The sequence below is a fragment of the Bison bison genome, unplaced genomic scaffold, assembly GCF_000754665.1.
Source record: "Bison bison bison isolate TAMUID 2011002044 unplaced genomic scaffold, Bison_UMD1.0 scf7180017864239, whole genome shotgun sequence".
In the NCBI taxonomy this organism is placed as follows: domain Eukaryota; kingdom Metazoa; phylum Chordata; class Mammalia; order Artiodactyla; family Bovidae; genus Bison; species Bison bison.
Window position 1 is genome coordinate 4,362,714 of NW_011494811.1, and position 23,546 is coordinate 4,386,259.

Below are 23,546 nucleotides of genomic sequence, written 5' to 3' on the forward strand. Positions count from 1 at the left end.
ATGTACATTTATATATAGGCAAGTATGTAATATATGTATTTTCCACTCTGAGGAAATTGAAAGTGATTTAGCAACCTGAGTTCATGTAGAGAATCATTGTGAAAAATCTGTATGAGAAGTTAATTAGGTCTTGTGATTCTTGGACCAAAATACAAGTTCAACACTCTAAACCAAAAGAGTTCTACCTGTGTACGAAGACTTAAAAGACATATTTTGCCCGAGTTGATCACTTGGCGTACAGAATCTATACTGGTTCCATACAAATTTTTCTCAAATTCACCATGCTCAATGAACTTTCCGGCTGCTATGTCTGCCTCAAACGCCTGCCGTGAAACAAAGTGGTAATCTCTACCAGCTACTTCATGGTCTCGCCGATTCCGAGTTGTATCTAGGCAAACAAAATTAGGCAAAAATTAGTAAGCACAGATCAGAGCAAGGGTGAGGAATAATTCTGCTAGTCAAAAAAAATTTTTTTATTTTGTAATACAAATTAAAAAATAATGAATTAAGGAAATGTTAGACCCCCGTGTGTTTTAACATTGACTGGTTTTATTTCTAGATTGAGAAATAAACAAAACTGTGGTGTTAGTATCTTAGTAACAGTTACATTTAGTATGTTTTATACACTCTAAATTACTTCATTTTGCATTTCATTTAAAACATTATCACTCAATTTTTCCATAAGATCAGGTACTATACAATGTTTAAACAGAAAGTCTATGCTCAGAGATTAGGTCTAAAGTTCTGTCTTCTGCATCAGTTAAAAAAACCAGGAGCTGATTCCATACTGAACAGTGGACTATAAGAAGCCAAAATTGAAATTCATTTATAGAAAGTAATTAGTACCATACTCTCAGAAAAATGGTACTCAAGAATGACTATCTTTAGTAGAAAATTCTCAAAAGATATGGTAAAAACAAAGTTCCTATTTCTTGGACATCACTGTTGGAGGAAATGGGTGAAAACTCCCTACACAGTTAGGTTCTGCAGAGGTACGCGGAAATGCACAGGAACACAGGAACACATCCAAACTTACGGGGAACTGCAGATGCAAAGCGGTCTTTCTCCTTGTTCATGAGCCTCTGACGCAGTTCATTCTGGCCACAGTTTTGTGGACCAATCAAAATGATAGGTCTTTTCCTATTTGCTGGCTGATGATAAAGTGACATTTCCTCATAAGTTAAGATCTCTTCATTGTCATAATCTTTGAAAAAAGGAAAAATTAAGCCCTTCAGACAGAATTACTGATGTATAATAAAGATATATATAAACATATTTATATAAATATATAAAGGTATATTTATATTACTCATAATTCTTCCAAAAAATTGGAAAACAGCACAAGTTATCATGGTTAAAAACACAACTACTGAGATCAAGAAAGTAATAACTGGGTAGCATTATGTCATAAGTACTTTCTCATGTCATTATATCCTTGGCAGGATATTATGAAAATAAATAGTATATTACTCCTTCTAGAAATGATTACTGCTTCTCTTGTTTCACACTGTGTTTGAATGTTTACTACAATATAACTGTACTGGTTCATATGAAATAGCTAGTTTGCAGACAGTATTTTGACAGAGTGAGGCACTAAGGTATAAACTAATGAGAATAACAGCTGTCATTTTTATAAAACGGGGGATACCAATACTTTAATTTGAGGGTTAGTTTAAGGAGCAGAAAATGTGTATGCTGAAAACAATACCTGGCACAGATAAACATTTACAAACAGTGCTGTGCCTAATGTTAACAGAGAATGCTAGAATACTTTTCTTTGATTATATAACTTGAAAACACAGCATACCAACATATGCTATCCAACTTCCTACATTTATGTTTACCTTATTCTGTAATACTAATATTAACCTGTGATCATGATTCAAGAAGAGGTATAAATTATAACTGGTACACTAACATTCCTAAAGCTGTAATCCAGATGAAATCAAGAGTTGTCATGTGGTAAGAACAAAGGCAGACAACTAGTGACCTGTCATCTTCTCTCTCTCATTACTTCACCTGACTAGGTAAGAGCATTAGATGTGTAGTCAGACTGTCAGCTGTAAGTCCCCAGGGAGAGGGGACCACCTTAAGCTTGTCAGTGATTAACAGAGAGCACAGAGTAGGAACTCAAACTTTACTTGTTTAAATTTACTTGTTTACAACTCAACCATGTATTAGCTGCTGCTAAGTCACTTCAGTCGTGTCCAACTCTGTGTGACCCCATAGGAGGCAGCCCACCAGGCTCCCCTGTCCCTGGGATTCTCCAGGCAAGAACACTGGAGTGGGTTGCCATTTCCTTCTCCAGTGCGTGAAAGTGAAAAGTGAAAGTGAAGTCGCTCAGTCGTGTCCAACTCTTCCCAACCCCATGGACTGCAGCCTACCAGGCTCCTCCGCCCATGGGATTCTCCAGGCAAGAGTACTGGAGTGGGGTGCCATTGCCTTCTCCTGTATTAGCTGTAAGAACTTAAACAGGTGACTTTCATATCTGAATTTGAACTTACTAATCTGTAATCTCAAGGAATTTATTTTGAGAACTAAATGGATGAAGGCTATTTCCCCTTGAATGGAATAGTCATTATAAATGATAATTATCATTAATAAAAACATTAATTCTAATAACAAATTAAGAGCAGAAATGTAAATGTGAAGCATTTCCTTCTCAAAATGCTTTTCCCTCTGAAAAACTAAGTTCCTTCTTCTAACATGTACAATCAGACTGTGGAAATATTTTGATTCATAGACTTAGATTTCCAAATTTCCTACAGTAAAATAGCTTTTAGAGCTGAACCAGTTAACTCCAGTGTGTTTCAAAGGATAAAGAAACAGAGATATTAATCACTTACTGAAGTATAGAGAAAAGAACTATAAATCCAATAAATATTCTTAGTTACATAATCTATTAATTAGCATTAAGGATGTTTAATTTGAAAAAAAAATTATTATAGTAGGTAGAATCTCAGGTTTAGTTTGTATCAAAATTTTCAATAATCACTGCAGATGGTGATTGCAGCCATGAAATTAAAAGACGCTTACTCCTTGGAAGGAAAGTTATGACCAACCTAGATAGCATATTGAAAAGCAGAGACATTACTTTGCCAACAAAGGTCCGTCTAGTCAAGGCTATGGTTTTTCCTGTGGTCACGTATGGATGTGAGAGTTGGACTGTGAAGAAGGCTGAGTGCCAAAGATTTGATGTTTTTGAACTGTGGTGTTGGAGAAGACTCTTAAGAGTCCCTTGGACTGTAAGGAGATCCAACCAGTCCATTCTAAACGAGATCAGCCCTGGGATTTCTTTGGAAGGAATGATGCTAAAGCTGAAACTCCCAAAACTTTGGCCACCTCATGCGAAGAGTTGACTCATTGGAAAAGACTCTGATACTGGGAGGGATTGGGGGCAAGAGGAGAAGGGGACAACAGAGGATGAGATGGCTGGATGGCATCACTGACTCATTGGATGTGAGTCTCAGTGAACTCCAGGAGTTGGTGATGGACAGGGAGGCCTGGCGTGCTGAGATTCATGGGGTCGCAAAGAGTCGGACACGACTGAGCGACTGATCTGATCTGATCACATTTTCATTAGTTTCATTTTGCTGCCAAAATTTTTTAAGGTATTGAGAGAATAAAAATAAGCCTTATAAACTGTGTAGGAAGTTACAAGAGTTCCTCTGCTTTATTATTTGGCTTGTTTCTAATGTGAATTAAAGAAGGGGTAGCAAATTCTAAAGCCCATAAAGACCACTCAAGAAGGTAATGAAAGCAATGTATCAGGTTGGGTTTATAAAAAATTGGATGTGGTGGAGACTGTTGAACTAGATAGGGGTCCACTAAAAAGGCAACAGCCATCATTCAGGTTCAGCAGGCTGCTGACACACTGGAATATAAGCCCAATGTTATCAGAACTTTTGATTTTAAAAGAAGCTAAAACTTGAAAAACTTTTAACACTAACAATAAATAAAAACAAAATACTCTCCTGTGTGCCTGACTCAGCCAGCAGACTCTATGGGATGGGTTACCTAGGTGAGATGAGTTACGATAGGCAATTTCACTTAAAATGCATCTATATTGTTAGAATTTGTTAGGAACAAGTATTAACTTTGCAAATGAAGAGTTTACATAGGAAAAAAATTTAAGAGAAAACTATCAATACAACAGTATACAGCCACATCATACTTTTAATTTTTAAACTACTTTTTCTCAGATTTCAAAATTCTGCATTACTCACAGTTTTCTAGAAGAAAATAATTTCTGCTAAATGACTTTATTAAATACACACATATGTTACATTAAGAGGCCAGGGCCATAAATAAAACTCCCTAAAAATATCATTTAATTTCATTCAAATGTTAGACATGGACCTCTTTTGGATATAAATATGGCTATATCTGAGAGTGGAACTTACCATCATTTTTATTGGCATTATATAAAACCTTTTTCCTCTTCTTTTTATTCTTCTTTGCACACCATAGTTTTCCTGTTGACAGTTAGAAACATAAGTATAAATGGGGTATTTGTTTACCTGAATAAAGCTATGTATTTCAAATTGAAGAACTCTAGTTTTAAATTTCAATTTACAGACATGTATTACATTGTTCACAGAATAACTATTTTTCAGGGAAATAAGTTAAAGTTTTCCATTAATCTCACATTATAGACAGATAATCTTTCATACTTAAAGCCCGTCCTTTCTTAACAGTCCTAAGATAAGCAGCTTTGCTTCTCACATCCATCTTGCCATGAATACATCTTCCCTGACAGTTATGAAATACAAATTTAAACCTGATTCCAGATGGAAACCAAAGAAACCTCTCATTAATGTCAAATATAAGAGTCCAACCTGATTTTTCTGGTTCCTTATCTTCTTCTATGGTTTGCTTCATGGCTTCCCTTTGCTGCTGAAAGCTTTTCCCTAATAAATAGAGAAGAAAAAGAGTGAAATAGTTAGACAAAAGAATAGATCAATTTTTTTTCTTTAATTAAAGGACGACACCAGAAGTAACTGTTCATTTACAGTCCCTTCTGAATCCTCCTGCCACTACATGAGAGAATGTCAACTATGATTATAAGCTCCAAATGTTTAAGTTGTTAAGTTCCAACCTGGCTCTCACTCAATCCTAGGAATGTATTACTAGACTATACATCATGTATTTAAAAAGATAAATAATAAACGAAGGCTAGAAGTTTTAACAGTTATTTACAAAGCTTTCCATTTAGCATCTAAGCAAGAATTCCTCAGAGATCAATGCAAAGAAATAGAGGAGAACAATAGAATGGGAAAGACTAGAGATCTCTTCATGAAAATTAGAGATACCAAAGGGACATTTCATGCAAAGATGGGCTCAATAAAGGAGAGAAATGGTAGGGACCTAACAGAACCAGAAGATATTAAGAAAAGGTGGTAAGAAAACACAGAACTCTACAAAAAAGATCTTCATGACCTAGATAATCATGATGGTATAATCACTCACCTAGAGCCAGACATCCTGGAATGTGAAGTCAAGTGGGCCTTAGAAAGCATCACTACAAACAAAGCTAATGGAAGTGATGGAATTCCAGTTGAGCTGTTTCAAATCCTGAAAGATGACACTGTGAAAGTGCTGCACTCAATATGCCAGCAAATTTGGAAAACTCAGCAGTGGCCACAGGACAGGAAAAGGTCAGTTTTCATTCCAATCCCAAAGAAAGGCAATGCCAAAGAATGTTCAAACTACCGCACAATTGCACTCGTCTCACACACTGGTAAAGTAACTCTCAAAATTCTCCAAGCCAGGCTTCAGCAATACGTGAGCCATGAACTTCCTGATGTTCAAGCTGGTTTTAGAAAAGGCAGAGGAACCAGAGATCAAATTGCCAACATCCGCTGGGTCATCGAAAAAAGCAAGAGAGTTCCAGAAAAACATCTATTTCTGCTTTCTTGACTATGCCAAAGCCTTTGACTGTGTGGATCATAAGAAACTGTGGAAAATTCTGAAAGAGATGGGAATACCAGACCACCTAACCTGCTTCTTGAGAAACCTATATGCAGGTCAGGAAGCAACAGTTAGAACTGGACATGGAACAACAGACTGGTTCCAAATAGGAAAAGGAGTACGTCTAGGCTGTATATTGTCACCCTGCTTCTTTAACTTATATGCAGAGTACATCATGAGAAACGCTGGGCTGGAAGAAAGACAAGCTGGAATCAAGATTGCTGGGAGAAATATCAATAACGTCAGATATGCAGATGACACCACTCTATGGCAGAAAGTGAAGAGGAACTAAAAAGCCTCTTGATGAAAGTGAAAGAGGAGAGTGAAAAAGTTGGCTTAAAGCTCAACATTCAGAAAACTACAATCATGGCATCTGGTCCCATCACTTCATGCAAAATAGAAGAGGCAAGAGTGGAAACAGTGTCAGACTTTATTTTTTGGGGCTCCAAAATCACTGCAGATGGTGACTGCAGCCATGAAATTAAAAGATGCTTACTTCTTGGAAGGAAAGTTGTGACCAACCTAGACAGCATATTCAAAAGCAGAGACATTACTTTGCCAACAAAGGTCCGTCTAGTCAAGGCTATGGTTTTTCCAGTGGTCATGTATGGATGTGAGAGTTGGACTGTGAAGAAATCTGAGCACCAAAGATTTGATGTTTTTGAACTGTGGTGTTGGAGAAGACTCTTGAGAGTCCCTTGGACTGCAAGGAGATCCAACCAGTCCATTCTAAACGAGATCAGTCCTGGGTGTTCACTGGAAGGATTTATGCTAAAGCTGAAACTCCAAAACTTTGGCCACCTCATGTGAAGAGTTGACTCATTGGAAAAGACCCTGATGCTGGGAGGGATTGGGGGCAGGAGGATAAGGGGACGACAGAGGATGAGATGGCTGAATGGCATCACCAACTCAATGCACATGAGTTGAGTAAACTCCAGGAGTTGGAGATGGTCAGGGAGGCCTGGCGTGCTGTGATTCATGGGGCTAGGAAGAGTTGGACATGACTGAGCGATTGAACTGAACTGAACTGATGTGGAAAGTACTGTGCTGGATCTTACAATGGTTCTGATCATTTGAATTATTGCAAATCAAACAAATTAAGAGTTATCTTTCCAAAATTACATAAATTCATCAGTTTTTGATTCAAAGACACCATTCAATATATTCTCTTACATTTACTGTGTTCAATTCCTCTCTTTCTTTGTATGTATGTATATGTTTTAAAGATTTTTCATTTCTACATTAAGCTACCCATGATAGAAATAAATGAAAAACCTATTATGTTTTTCCTCTTAGGATTATGATTTCACTTTCAAGGTTTCTGATTTTCATCTTATTTTCAGAGATTTACCTTAGAATCAAGTATATGTTTTCTGAAGGATAAAAGTGGTTTTAGTTAGAAAATTCTGAATTAGAGTTCTACTTTTATACTTAATTTTTATATCTAATTCTTTCCAATTCAGACCAGAGATTCTTAAAAAAAAATCAATAAGCAAATTCCATCTATGTTGGAATAATCTGTTGAACTTGAAAAGTTACATCTACGTATCTCATTCCATTAGGTATCATCTTCACATTTTAGAAGAAATATGTTTCTATAATAATCTTAATGTCCAATATGAGCTAGTTTTATTTTAGTATAGTCTAAATTAGAGAGTTTTCTTCAATCAAAAGATAGCTGCATCTTATTTCTATCCTAAGATATCTTAGAAGAGATAAATTCAGCAGTCTTACTCTTTTGATTCTGAATAAAGTCACACATCTTTAACAAATTCCTATCTAGATACCAAGTATGCTGCCCCAGTTGATGATAATCTCCTGCTACAGTATAAGTTTTGTTGCCTTGATGTTTTTATTGTTCAATACTATTTTTGTTGCCTTGAAAACAGGGTTAATTTCAATGCACCTACAGTGAACAGTAGAATAAATGGGGGTGGTTGATGAAATTATACGATAATCCCATTCTAAAGCCCAACAAACTGGTCAGACTTACACCCAAGATACTTATATTACAGATACAACATAAAAACCCAACAAAATGAAAAAGTAACTACATCATTTTTTTAAAAGGCATAAAAACGTGAGTTTTTCCCTTTGAAGATTTGTATTTTAAATGTGTTTTTAAACTTTGTACTTTCTACCATATTGTCTTTTACCTGGAACAAGACCAGCTAGAGGCTGATTATCTTCATCTCCTTCCCTGTAGGCTTGCCACCAATTTGGATCTTCTTGACTGATTACATGAAGTATATCCCCTTTTTGAAAAGATAGACCTAACTCTCGACATGGAACATAAGGGTCATCTGATGGGTCGTAGTCAAAATGAGCCTTTACATGGATCTAAACAATAAAAAGGGTAAAAGTAAGGACAATAATGAAATGGCAACACAATGTTTAGCATAAATGTGAGTGTTAAAATTTTTCATCAGCACAAAGATATTACAAGTGGAAAACAGATCAAGGTTAGTTTAGTAATTGTATTTGAGGGCAGAATTTTTTTCAGACTCATCTGTTTTCTTCAATTAAGACAGTCCTGTTGATTGCAAACATGTACAAGAGAAGGCAAAACACTGCCCTGTTACTGCTAACAAGCTGAGATGCCAAGAGGCCTTAAAAGTTTGACAGAAGCAGAAGGAATATAATAGAGAGTCCCTCCCTCTCCATTCCTGACTTGTGAAAACAATGACTGCAGTAAGGTATGTGATTTCTAAACCACTATTACGAGGAAAGGTAAACTGTAAACCTCTCCACATCTGTCATCTAAGCAGGTGAGTGTCAGCTTTCCTGCTGCCATCATCTCTTCTTGACCACACTGTCAGTGTGACTGTGCCTTGACTGCTCAGTCTATTCTAAAGGACTATGTCTAGGTTCATATATAATCAACCCCAAACTGCTAAAATTATCTAAATCAAGTTTATAACCAATTCCTATCACGTTCTGTATGTAGGCATTAAAATATTGTTAGTGCTACAAACTAAAATTTTTGCTAACTGTGCTTTGCATATCTAAAACCTGCTATGCTCTCAGAACTAAAAATAGGTAAGAATTCACATGAACCTTATTAAAAGCTCAATTATTTCCTACAGTATTTTCTCCAATATACTTCTGTAAGTTATAACAAAGTATTCTTACTTCTTAAAAGGTATAAAGGAATCAATATTCTCCTTAATTCCTCTATCTGTAATTTTTATCCAACCTGGTCAAGTGGCATGTGGCATTTCCAAAATCTGCAGATTATATGAAATCTGATAAAATTGAATTTTAGAGTTATACAGGGTAGTAGTAAGTCAAAACAGCTGAGAGACTGGGTAAAAAGATTATACATACAATTTTATAATCTTGGCATGAGAAGCATATAATATATAGGATGATAAAATCTCTGCTTGTACTATTCCTATTAATCAATAATGCTTCCACATCTGTTTAAATTGTTGCTTTTTAGCAACATGAACCTTGGAAATCTAAATATGAAACTACAGGCAGCATTTATTGTGGTGGAGAGTTCATTTTATTATCAAGGTTTTCAGAGATCTATGAAATCAGACTTCTTGTCAGCCTGATGGATGATTTTATCAAATCACTTTCTGAAATCAATACCCAGCATGCTGTTTTCAAAGTGTTTTGCTCAGAACACTTACTAGGATGTTTATTAAAATACTGACTTCTTATACCACATCTCAAGCTTTCAGATTCTGTGTTTTAATTAAGTTCCTTGGATAATTGCTACATACATGTCATTTAAGATATACCCTAAAATCTTAGGGAATTACCATCCTGAGGGAAACTAAATAGGCCAGTGAAGATGTTATATCTAAGTCTATGACCTTTGCCAGAGGCAGACAAAATCACCCAGAGATGTCTTTCTCTCTATTCTTGCTTAGGTCTCACCCCTTGACCATTCAGATTTTTTTGGTTTGGAATGAGGCCAAGAGGAGAAGAGAGGACATACTTTGTTAATGTGACAAGTTTATTTAGTGCTGTTTAAAATGTACTCTACAACTGAGAGCAAAATTTATTTCACATCAGAGAAATTAACCAACTGACTGAATTAAAGTCTGAGTATTGCCTTAACACATACTATGTGACTGTTTTATGACTTCTATCTAGATATAGGCATGTATTTGTTTCACTGTTTCACTTTATTGCATTTTTCATATATATATATATATATACACACATACACACACACATATATATACACACACACACACACATACACACACACATACCTAAATTGAAGGTGTGTGGCAACCTTGTGTTGTCAGAGGAAGGCTAGCATTTTTAAGCAATAAAGTATTTTTAAATGAGTGTATATATGTTGTTTGTTTAGACACAATGCAATTGTGCTCTTCGCAAACTACAGAACAATGCAATTATAACTTTTACATGCAATGGGAAACCAAAAATTTTGTATGACTCATTTTATTTCAGAACCTGCACTATCCCTTAAGTATACCTACAGGCATTCCACTGCAATTCTTATCAGTTCTACAAGTTATGTCCAGTAATCTTAGGGTAGTGGCTACTTTTTTTCCTTCCCCATACAAAGGAAAACAGAGTCTTTTTTAAATGAAGGAGAGACTGTGACCCCTACAGGAAAGCTCCAGGGCTTCACCATGCAGTAGCATCAGTAAAGTATATCTGACCAAAACAATGCTTGGTTTCTAATTCAAACAAAATCATTTGTTTAAATTTTAAATTACAGGGTTGTTTAGACACAATCATCTTCCAGCCCAACATTTTTCTCTTTGCCTCGCTGGTGGCTCACAGTGGTTAAGAATCCACCTGCCAATGTAGGTTTGATCCCTGGTCTGGGAAGACCCCACATACCTTGGAGCAACTAAGCCCAAGCACCACAACTATTGAGCCTGTGCTCTAGAGCCCCAGAGCCCCCAGCTACTGAAGCCTGCTTGTCCTAAAGCCCGTGCTCCACAGCAAGAGAAGCCACCACAATGAGAAGCCTGTACATCGCAACTAGAGAAAAGCCAACGCAGCAACAAAGACCCAACAAAGTCAAAAATAAATACATACTAAGGGCAGCATCAAGAAGAGCCTTTGCAATGTCAAGCAACAGTTTTTAAATTCCTCCTCTTCATTCTAAGATTTCTCCTCTCTGATGCCCATTCAAGAAAGAATAGTTTTTAAAATAATTTATTATTTATGGCTGCACTGGGCCTTTGTCTAGTTGCAGCAAATGGGGGTTACTGCAGCTCGAGGGCATCTCATGGTGGTGGCTTCTCTTTTTCTGGAGGACAAGCTCTAGGGCTTGTGGGCTCAGCTGCCTTGCAGCTGTGGGATCTTCCCTGACCAGAGATCAAACCGGTGATCCCTGCATTGCAAGGTGGATTCCCCACCACTGGACAGACCACCAGGGAAGCCCAAGAAGGAATATCTTTACTTGTTCTTTCCCATATTTAACAGGAGAAATTTGGGGTATCTGTGGGTATCCAATTGATGTTTAGTAGTAGGCAGACAAAAATATGAACCTTAGGGCAACAGCAAACTTAATAAAGCAACTGTTTGAACCTGAAAAGAGATGTCCATCTGTTCACTGTCCATACTGTTCACTGAAATTATTAATATTTTTTCATCTTCTGATAAAATATATATATTTATAAACATTTTACTGCACTATAAAACTTAAGATCTTCTTCCAAATGAGAAAAAAATTAAAGTGAAAATTATATAATATATTCTGTACTTCTAAGAGAAAAGTATATTGGATGGTAGTGGTTCTCAATCTTTTCTTTCAACCCAATTATCTTTATAGGCTGTGAACAATCCTTAACCTATCATTTTTAAAAATCTTTAGAATTTTTTGCAAACACATGAAGTATATATAAACAGACTGCTCCCTTGACCTGATCTCCCCACAATAAATACAACTACAGCCTAGATCTCTCTGTAGAATACAAGAATGATGGCTCAGTGGTAAAGAATCCTTCTGCTAACGCAGCAGATGCCGGTTCAATCCCTGGGTCAGGATGATTCCCTGGAGAAGGAAGTGGCAACCCACTCTAGTATTCTTGCCTGAGAAATCCCATGGACAGAAGAGCCTGGCACACTACAGTCTATGGGGTCACAAAAGAATCAGACATGACTTAGCAACTCAACAACGTATTTAATTCTATGGATTTGGTATCTACACCTGAATGCCTCTCAGGTATCTCTCAATTTTTCTCCCCAAACCAGTTTTTCCTCCACATCGCCCTTCAGTAAGCAACACCACTATTTATCCAGTTGCTGAAGCATATTTGCTTCTTGCCTATCCATTACTCTTCACATTCATTAAAAGGTCCTGTCATTGCTACTTCCAGAACACAGCCTGCATAATTTTCTCCACTGCCACTGCTATCACAGAAATTTAAGCCATCATCATAGTTTATATTGGCTTTAGCAACACTTTCCTAAATCTCCTTGCTTCCATTATTGGCTCTACTAATCTAATTTCTACCCAGCAGCCAGAGTAGTTTTGTTTCTAAACACAAATCAGATGTTACTGTATTTGAAATCCAAACTCCCTACCATGGCCAAGACTTACTTGACCTGGCCCTACTTATCTCTCAAGCCTCATCTCTTAGAATTCTCTCCCCACCTTTCTACTCCCTCACTTGGCTCCACTCCCACGGGTTTTCCAAACACAAAGTTCTTTGGAAATTATACCTGAAAGTTCTTCTGGAAGTTAACAGGCTTGGCTTCATCTCATCCTACCAGGTGTCAGCTTCACATTGCCTTCTCCTGGAGGCCTTTCCTGCCAACCTTATATAATCAATCCCACACCTCTTTTTTTATTCTCAGTGTTTATATTCACTGATTTCCATCTCAACATTTACACCAAACTATATTTACCCCAAACATGTTCATTACTATAAAATGAGCATTTATTTGCACAGTGCCTAGTACACAAATGGGATCAAGTAGATATTCATTGTAAGGAAAAAACTATTTGGGACCCTTAATATTTTAATTATTAATACTACTGGGCTAGTGGATAATTCTATGCTTTGTATCCCTGAACTATGATTTTAGTATTCTGCTAAGTCTTTAAATTCCCCTAAAACTACATCTCTATCCTCCCAGCCCAGACCCCCAAAATCAAGAGACTTCAGTCATGCTCCCAGTCTTTAGAGTTATTAAGTCTCCTATAGGGAGAAGAGGGGATTTTCCTGGTGGTCTGGTGGTTAAGACTTTGCCTTCCAATACAGTAGGTGTAGGTTCAATCCCTGGTCAGCGAGCTAAGATCCCACAAAGAAAGGTAATTCCAAAGAATGTTCAAACTACCGCACAATTGCACTCATCTCACACACTTAGCAAAGTAAGGCTCAAAATTCTCCAAGCTAGACTTCAACAGTTCGTGAACCGTGAACTTTCAGATGTTCAAGCTGGATTTAGAAAAGGCAGAGGAACCAGAGATCAAATTGCCAACGTGTACTGAATCATAGAAAAAGCAAGAGCATTCAAGAAGAACATCTACTTCTGCTTCATTGACTATGCCAAAGCCTTTGATTGTGTGGATCACAACAAACTGGAAAATTCTTAAAGAATACCAGACCACTTTACCTGCCTCCTGAGAAATCATATGCAAGTCAAGAAGCAACAGTTATAACCAGACAGTCAAGACAGTGTGGTTGTCATGGGTCAAGCGGGGAGGAAGTGATGAATTAGCAGAACATAGAGGATTTTTAGGGCAATGAAACTATTCTGTAGGTTATGATGGTAGATATATGTAATTATACATTTGTCAAAACTCACAGAATGTACAACACCAAAAGTGAATCCTAAAGTAAACTATGAATCTGGGTAACAATGAAACCATAAATTCTCTAATGTAACAGATACACCATTCTGATGTGGGATGTTGACAGCAAGGGAGGCTGTGTGTGTGTGGGGGGGGCAGAAATTATGTGGGAACTCTATATTTTCTGCTCAATTTTGCTGTGAACTTAAAACTACTCTCAAAAAATAAAGTTTATTAATTAAGAAAAATGTAAACAGTAGCCATCATAAAATAAGGAGCATTAAAAAAAAAAATCACTTACCACTGTTTCCTTGGCAGGAGGAGGCTTGATCTGTTGACTGGGAATCAGAACAAATGTCAAAGTACCATGCATATCAGACTGCAACAGAAAAAGCACATTATTTTAAAAAGCTGTATTTATGAAAATCATTTCATGATCTCATGATCCAGTTCCTAAGCTGGACTATACTGGAACCTCAAGGAAACTTAAAAAAGAAACTGGTAAAGATGAATCCCATTTTATCAGGAAGCACAAATTACCCCTTTTGTGGACTCCATTATATTAGAGCTACCCAGGCATATGGCATGCAACAATTTTGGTCCTCTGGTCCACTGGGGAAGGCCACTTGGCCCTTAAGTCTTGGGTTTCTGTTTTCCATTCAGTTTAAGTTTAGGATGATTCCACAATGAAGGGCTGGAAGATATTACAGCACTTCTGGCTTATCTACTCTGACATACATCGATTTTAGTACAGTAGAATTTGAAATGGTAATCGTCACTAGGATTAGAAAAGTGATGCAAATATACAAATATTCTTACTTCCTAGATGCTTTGTCTCTGTCATTCATTCTATATTTTAACTGTACATAGTCTTACTGCTAGGTTCTTTATTATTTTCCAGTACAGTGGCCCTCCATATTCATGAGTTCCATATCTGTGAATTCAACCAACTGCAGATGAAAAAAAATCCCAGAAAATTCTAAAAAGCAAAACTTGTTTTTGCCATCTGCAGACAACTACTTATATAGCATTTATATTGTATTAGGTATTATACATAATCCAGAGATTATTTAAAATATACTAGAGGATGTGTGTAGGTTACATTCAAATACTATGCCATTTTATGTAAGAGACATGAGCGTCCATGGGTTTTGGTACCCATGGGGGGCCCTGGAACCAAGCCCCCTTGGATATCAAGGGACAACTGTACACCACTGCCTGCCTTGTTCAGATACCTCCAGCCTAGACAGTAATCGCACTTATGGTCCTGACACAGTAGGGAACGGTACTGAAACAGTACTCAATCTAGAGATAGCAGCCAATAAAACAAGATCTAAGAACAATAACCAATGGCACTTTGTGCTACCAAAGCAATGAATGGGACTGGGTAAAAATAAGAATGTGAGGATGTTTTCTAAATCTGACAACAGATGTCCGCAGATAGGAGAAATTCTAATGTAACAACTGACATTAAGTAAGTAAGACTATAAATGTGGTTGATGAGTATATATGTGGTGATCATAAACTGTCCTCAAAAGTTGACTCTAAATTGCTTCCTGATTATACTAGCAGTCTAACAGAACTTTCTGAGATGACAGAATTCTGATCAGTGGGCTGAAATTGCAGAATGCCATGTTCCTTAATCTATACCATAATATGATAACCATTAGTAACACACTGCTCTTGAACATCTGAAATGCAGTTACTGAGGGCTTCGCAGGTGGCATTAGTGTGTTTAAGAGCCCACCTGCCAATGCAGGTAGATGTAAGAGATGTGGGTTAGATCTCTGGAGGGGGGCACAGCAACCCACGCCAGTATTTTTGCCTGGAGAATTCCATGGACAGAGGAGCCTGGCAGGCTATGGCCCATAGGGTTGCAAAGAGTTGGACATGACTGAAGCAACTTAGCATGCACACATGAATGAGGAACTAAATTTTAAATTTTACTTAATTTAAATAGAAATAACTAGCACATGTAGCTAATGGCTATTATAGTGAACAGTGTAGAGCTATACCATTGTTATTATCTAATACTGTTAAAAAAACAACAATCAATTGTAGATAATAAAGAAAATGAACAAAAAAGTCATGAGGGTATGAACTTCATTTTGTTACTGTTTCCCTAGCAGCTAGCACATAGGAGGCACTTAATACATATATTTTGAATGATTTAGTGAGTTATTATTAGTGATTTCAGAGGCAAATAAAATGTACCTAACAGTATAAATAAAATTAGTAGTGTCCTCGTAAGAATAAAATGCTACTAGTAAATATTATCGGAGAAGGCAATGGCACCCCACTCCAGTACTCTTGCCTGGAAAATCCCACGGACGGAGGAGCCTGGTAGGCTGCAGTCCATGGGGTTGCTAAGAGTCGGACACGCCTGAGCGACTTCACTTTCACTTTTCACTTTCATGCATTGGAGAAGGAAATGGCAACCCACTCCAGTGTTCTTGCCTGGAGAATCCCAGGGACACAGGAGCCTGGTGGGCTGTCATCTCTTGAGTCGCACAGACTCGGACATGACTGAAGCGACTTAGCAGCAGTAAATATTATGGAAATAATTATATGTGAAAATTATGCTAGAAATTATATAGATATCTTAAGTTATTTTTAAAATGCTTTTAAAATATTTTATTCTGAAGTCTACTAAAGGAAACAATTTTTGAGACTGTATCAATTATTCTTCTACCCATGTCAACTTACCAACAAGTCAAAAACCTCATTGACATCTTTTCCCCGGATTTCAATGCCATTAATTTCCAGAACTTCATCTCCTTCATGTAACAGACCACTTTTTTCTGCAGCACCCCCTTTAACTATCCGACTAATAATGACAGAATCCATTTCATTACGAACTGTAGCACCCTAAAAAAAAAAAAAAATTCAAGTCAATTTTTTTTTAATGCATTTTTTATTTCCTCATTTTAAAATTCTTACTTTTCTAGTTAACAATATTAGCCTTAGATTTATCTGGAGAAAAAAAATTATTTACATACAGTAACCATGGCAATAAGTCTGAAAGCTGATCATTTCCTCCACATTTTCTGCTTCGGAAGCATTCTATTTGTTAATATTCTAAAATCAGACTTTTGAAGCATACAACAGCATAAAAATGCACTTGCTCAAAAATAAAGCGAAAGCCTATAATCAAATTTGTTCTTTATATGGTAGATGCTATTCAAATAGTTATACTATATTTAGGTACAATTAGTGAACATGACTTGTAACTGAAAATCTTTTTAAATTCAAAATATGATGAAGCGATGAATACTAATCTGGTTAATAATCCAAATATTAAATACTATAGCTGTATCCAATCCACATTAAAATGTATTAAATATTTATGATACAAATCAGAAGCACAACTGAAATATATAGTCAAAAAATGGAAATCTGAATAAAGCTTAAAAGTAGACAGTTTGTAATACTTTTCTCCTGAATCTTTATTTTAAAAATTTGTCATAACTTTCCCAATTTCTTTTTGTTTTTGGTGGGGAATAAAACCTTGTTACATAAACTGCCTTTTAATAAAATACAGTCCCTATTTCATGTACCATGTTATGCAAGAAAATTTAAGACCTTAGGATTCAAGAATATTTCTCCAAAAATAAAAAGGAACAAAATTAAGGTAATAATAGCAGACTAAGAGAAAAAACATTTACATATAAGAACTATAAAATATTAACATTAAACAATGCATACTTCTAAATATATGTGAAGTATGTTAGTAATTACATTGAATGAAATGATCACAATTTCTAACTTGTTTTTTTTTAAAAAGCTAGAAGAATAATGAAGCAGATTACTTGTCCCTTTGCTCAATTACTTCAAAACCTATTTTTTCATCAAATTATGGGTGAGAAAAGATGAACAAATTCTTCTCAGCCTAATAAGGAGTATGAGCAAGAACATAAAAGAATTCCAAAAAATCAGCCTCAAAAGAGAGAAACTGCCAGAAATGTAAAGGGTCTTCAATTATATAGATCTCAGAAAGGATCTCGTATCAGAGGTGTGGAACACTTACCAATGGAATATCTCGAGCCTTTTCTATACGAACTATTTTTACAGTTTCTCCTCCATACTGGCCAACGCTTTCATAAACTCTCTCATCTGTAATAGGCTCTAGCTGCATTTCCTGCTCAGCGACCTTATCATGGGCCAGTAAAAGTGCCTGTTTCAAAGAAACCCAAAGCATTTAAAGTAACAACATGACTTATTTCTGTAGAGAGATTTTAACCTAATCATGTACAAAGTATCCTGATCATTATACATTTAAAAGTGGTATAATTAATTATATATTCAGATCTGTTTCCAAGCTTTCCAACTGAAGTACAGATGCAGCTCTGTATCTTTTTTAGCCAACTAACATGTGTTAGTTACACTAGGGAATACTCCAGAATGAGTTATGAAAGTCTAAAATGCTTATTAAACTTCATAAAAACAGAATCACTTTAAGGGTCCAAGATTATAATTAAAATTTACAGAAAAACATAACCAAAAAAGAGAAGTTTGCAAATAAGTTGTTTCAAAAATAATGTGGTTAATTTTAAGTAGAAAAGTATATAATCCAACAATAATTACTTTGTGATGTAAACAATCAAAGCTATGGTTTTTTAGTCAAAGCTACAGTTTTCCAGTAGTCATGTATGGATGTGAGAGCTGGACAGTAAAAAAAAGCTGAGCACCGAAGAACTGATGCCTTCAAACTGTGGTGCTAGAGAAGACTCTTGAGAGTCCCCTGGACAGCAACAAGATGAAACCAGTCAACCCTAAAGGAAATCAGTCCTGAATATTCACTGGAAGGACTGATGCTGAAGCTGAAGCTCCAATATTTGGCCACCTGATACAAACAGGTGACTCACTGGAAAAGACCCTGTTTCTGGGAAAGACAGAAGGCAGGAGAAGAAGGGGACGACAGAAGCTGAGATGGTTGGATGGCATCACCGACTCAATGGACATAAGTTTGAGAAAACTCTGGGAGATAGTGAAGGACAGGGAAGCCTGGAGTGCTGCAGTCCATGGGGTTGCAAAGAGTCGGACACAATTGAGTGACTGAACAACAACAATCAAAATAGTCTACATAATATTTGAGCTCTTTGTTAGTTCAAGAGACTGATTCAAAGTGATACTGAATGCTGGAAAAAACACAAAAATAATGCTCTGTCCATTTTCTACCTGAATATGTGGAGCACTCAGCAGAGCAGTTAATTCTTGTCCTTCCTTCTGGTGAACTGGCTTCAAAACAGTTTGTACCTAAGAAACAAAGATTATTCCTAGGTTACAGATAATATGACATTTGTACAGATTTTTTTTTTTAATTTAAAATTGTAAAAACTATTTGTAAGACAGAAAAGCACTAAAGAGAATTATCATTTTTAAAATGTTTTTTTCTCACAATTTTCAATCTTATCATGATTGACGATAGCATTTTTATTTATGACTATGAATGAGGCATTTCTTTCTTGAAAATTTCTGCAAATACATTATAAAACAGACTAATAATGACCATATGAGAGAAAAGCTATTCTAACAGTTATGCTGCTATTTTATATTTTTAACCATATGTTTATGTAACTACATTTTAAATCAGAGAGGACATTTTAGAGTTAGATTAACAAGATAAATGTATATGAGAGTGATAGAATAACCACTATACTATAATGAATTATATTAAAAATTTTCCTCAAGAATTCTTCCACTTAGTATAAACTCCACTTGATAATGAATTTTTTTAGCCTGTTTCCTTACTCGTGGTTCTTAAAAGATTGAGATAATCCATATAAACTGCTTAGCATATTACCTAGCACACAGTAAACTGTTATTTTAATATATTTCTAGATGTGAGTTACTCATATTTTAAGATTTCTATATTAATGTTCATAAAATGAATTGACCTCTACTTGGTGAGTATAGTCACCAAGTATATATATACTTGTATATATATGAAAAGTGAAGTCGCTCAGTTGTGTCCAACTCTTTGTGACCCCGTGGACTGTAGCCCACCAGGCTCCTCTGTCCATGGGATTCTCCAGGCAAGAATACTGGAGTGAGTTGCCATTTCCTTCTCCAGGGGATCTTCCTGACCCAGGGATCGAACCCAGGTCTCCCACATTGCAGGCAGACGCTTTAACCTCTGAGCTACCAGGGAAGTCATATATGTATGTATGTATGTATGTGTGTGTGTGTGTGTGTGTGTATACACACATAGTCACCAGTATAGTATACTGGTTTATTATTGTTTTTAGTATCTAGATTATATTATCCAAGTACAGTGAGATGGGAAATAGTCAATATTTATGTGTGAAAACAGTTAATTTAACATAAGGATTATATGTTCCCTAATGTTTTGAAGGAGTTTGTAAAATTATCTGGGTCTGGCAGTTTTCTGAGGAGTAGATTTCTAACTTTCAATTTTACCTACTGTTACTACTTTTTTCAGGTATCTGTAAGTCACTTTTGGCAATTTTTATTTTCTTACAAAAACAACCCAGGTGATAGCACTTTCATACTTAATAATATAAACTTATAATTTGTTATAATTTATGCTTTTATCTTTGCTAACATTATTAGTGTTTTTTTCTTCATCTAACTTGTCAATGGTTTCTCTATTTTCCTGTTCTCTAAAAAAAAGAAACTTTTAATGTTACATTTATGTAAGTAATTCAATTCCTTTTTGTTTTCATTTACTTGCCTTTCTAATTTCTAATCACATGAACTGTATATGTTCAGCTGAATTATGTTCAATCTTTTCTTCTACCATAAATATTTAAAATTTTCTCTGTGGGCTATTTTTCCTCAAATATTATATATGTTCTCATTATCAACATCTCTGATTTTCCTCCTTTTTCTATTTCCTTACTCCAGTACCAAAAAGAGCACTTTGTAACAATGCAGATTAACAAAACCAAAATTATCACCATTGATGAAAACATATAGAAATAAATTAATATATAAATTTTTAATAAAAGTTAGCTCATGATTAAAATAGGAATCCAGTAAATCTCTAACAATTCTTATGGTTATTTTAAATAATTTTTAAAGTAATTCCTCTATCAAAACTAAGAGATAATAATTTTGAGATTAATCAATTTGACCACAAGTAGATCATAGCAATGACAGCATCAGAACTAGCCTGTTCTCTAGTTTTGGCACCTAGAAAAGGATGTTTCTAAATATATATTGAGTTCCATATGTATTCAATACAAGTAACAAATCTTAGAAGTTATATATTTATAATACCTGATTATCTAATATAATTTAATCTCATCAGTACTGATTTATCTCAGTTTACAATGTATATTGCTTAAAATAAAACCATACTAAAAGTATTAAAAAATTTTCCCCTTTAGCAATTTAGATAAATACTCCTCTTACTATACAAATATAAGAACCAATGCTCTTCTTTTCATGGAACAGAGTCTTATTTTTGAACTAAGTATACTTTTTTTTCAGGATAAAATACACATAAGTGAATTTTTCCTAACGCATAAATTATCAACATGTCATCAGTAGTAATTAATTCTAATGAACCTTAGAGTCACAGCAGTATTTTCCAAGAATACTGCCTCACTACCACTAACTATTACCTTGCATATGTCAATGAGACATTCAGAATACATACCTCCTGTGCAAGATCTTGTGCATTGGAGATAAGAGGAAATGGAGGACTGGCCTTGTTCATGTGTACTGTGACAGCATTGTGTATCTTAAACGCATTCTGGAAATCTTTATTTTGTACAAGTTGTAAAAGCAGTGAAATATCCTCCTGGCTCTGAGAATCTACCAAGGTATGTTGGATATGTTTAAGTGAAGCAAACAAGTCTTCCACTTCTAGTAGGAGAAGGAAAAGGTATCCAAAAATTAATTTTCTGTCTTAATTCCACAAGTGTCTTAAGATAAAATTTCTTGAACAAATAACAATAAGTTTTGGAAAAAAAAAACTTACCTATTTTTTGAGTGTCAAATCACTGTCATTTTACTGATTTTTAAGTAAAACTCTTTAAAAATTATACAACAGAATCAAGTACATTTTTTCAAGTGTTTTAATTATGTAAAATATATATCACTATAAAAATAAATAAGGGGGTAGAATACATAAATGAATAAAAAATGTAAAACCACCAATAGTCCCATCACTTACAAACAACTTTAAAAAAATCTCATGGCATTTCCTTTTTTCATTTAACAAGGACATTTAGTTTTCCCACATCATCAGTGGGATGCTCCTTGATGTTCCATTACATGTCTAAAACTGTAACTTACAATAACCATTACATTAAATCGAGCATTCAGGGTGCTTCCAATTTTTTTTGCAGTGTAAGTAATAAGCATTTCTGTACATAATGATCATTGCTGTGTAAAAATATGTCTGAGATTCTGATGTTCCTTAAAATAATTTCAAGAAATGGCATTTAAAAATACCATTCTGACATTTTAAAAGCCAAAGAGTTTTCTAGGGAGGTTTTACTAATTCACATCCCATTACCAATATTCAAATATTATCATTTTTCAAACCCTTACATTTCTTTTAACAGGGATGTTGAACCTTACTTGTATTTACCAAGCATTTCTTCTGTGGTCCACAGAACTCTTATGAACATATGAGTCTCCTAAGATGATACTGAAAAATTGGGGCATGTGTATGTCTGCATGTTCCTATTAGTGTCCATATGTAGCACATACATTTTTCTTGAAGGAGGTTATTCCAAAATGGATAAGAACCACATGTTGCCTCTTCTCTGATCCTCAACAGGTAGATATATGTTCATGTATATACTTTGTCACACTTGTGGGAAATAGTTTTCTAATTTTTCTGTCTGTTAATTTTATTTGTGGTAACTTTACTGTAGATATTTTTGGCTATTATGTGTTAAGAATAATCCACCTATTCCTGTGTGATTTCTCTCACTGTCTCTACGCTTATAAACTTCTTCCCCTAGGTCATTAAGTTTATAAGCATAGAAACAGTGAGAGAAATCACATAGGAATAGGTGGATCCCCTGGAAAAGGGAAAGGCTACTCACACCAGTATTCTGGCCTGGAGAATTCCACAGACTATATATATATATAGTCCATGGGGTCACAAGAGCTGAACACAACTTTCACTTTCACTTTCCTAGGTCATTAAATGTTTACCCACATTTAAAACTTATTATGGTTTCTATTCCAAAGGTAACTTCCATCCATCTAGAATAAATTTGGTATAGATTTGAGGGGAAATTTGTACTTCATTTCTTCCAAATGGTTAACCAATTATTCTAATACCATTTATTGAATAATCTCTTTTTTTCCACTGATTTATGATATAACCAAATTCTTATATCAGGGTCTGTTTCTAGTCCATTGGTTTATCAGAACTGAAATCTTTAAGTAACATTATAGTCTACACTCATATTGACATGACAAAAACTTGCTCATTACTTTTTCAAAAATGTTTTGACTTCAAGTGAGCTACAAAACCATTTTTAAGATGCCTCCTCACTATCTCCTATGTATCCAAAAAGAAAAAACCTACTAAGATGCTGTCTAAAATTAAAACTGTAAATGATTCTGGAAAAAACGTAATAGTAGGTACTGTCTGTGTATATCTGTGTCTTATATAGTCCCATGGGGGGAAAAAAAAAAAACAAAACCTCTTGGTTTAAGTCTGTTAGTTTTCTTCATACAGGGCTTGCAGAAAGGTTATTAATTCTTATATCCTACTACTAAATAGTAGTTTAATATTTTACAGATTAGAATAGCTCTTCTAATCAGCTCTTCTGAAGTTCCCCATCTTCCACCCCTCTCCCCAAATCAAAACTGCTTTAGTTCTAAAAAAAAAAAAAAAAGTTCTCTA

At 35.3% G+C, this 23,546-nt stretch overlaps 1 protein-coding gene across 2 annotated transcripts in view; it reads right to left on the reverse strand.

Annotated features, from left to right (window-relative positions):
* The window catches only part of MPP5 (membrane protein, palmitoylated 5 (MAGUK p55 subfamily member 5)), a 51,139-nt gene that overhangs the window by 8,194 nt on the left and 19,399 nt on the right, over positions 1–23,546 (reverse strand). For both annotated transcript variants that reach the window (XM_010846735.1, XM_010846734.1), the window contains exons 3-12: positions 21,333–21,541; positions 18,887–18,964; positions 17,736–17,882; positions 16,415–16,576; positions 14,010–14,087; positions 8,127–8,310; positions 4,839–4,910; positions 4,404–4,475; positions 1,037–1,204; positions 186–388 (exon numbers count right to left, since the gene is read on the reverse strand). In XM_010846735.1, coding sequence (XP_010845037.1) covers positions 186–388; positions 1,037–1,204; positions 4,404–4,475; positions 4,839–4,910; positions 8,127–8,310; positions 14,010–14,087; positions 16,415–16,576; positions 17,736–17,882; positions 18,887–18,964; positions 21,333–21,541 — 1,373 coding nt within the window. The remainder of the gene's footprint in view (positions 1–185; positions 389–1,036; positions 1,205–4,403; positions 4,476–4,838; positions 4,911–8,126; positions 8,311–14,009; positions 14,088–16,414; positions 16,577–17,735; positions 17,883–18,886; positions 18,965–21,332; positions 21,542–23,546) is intronic.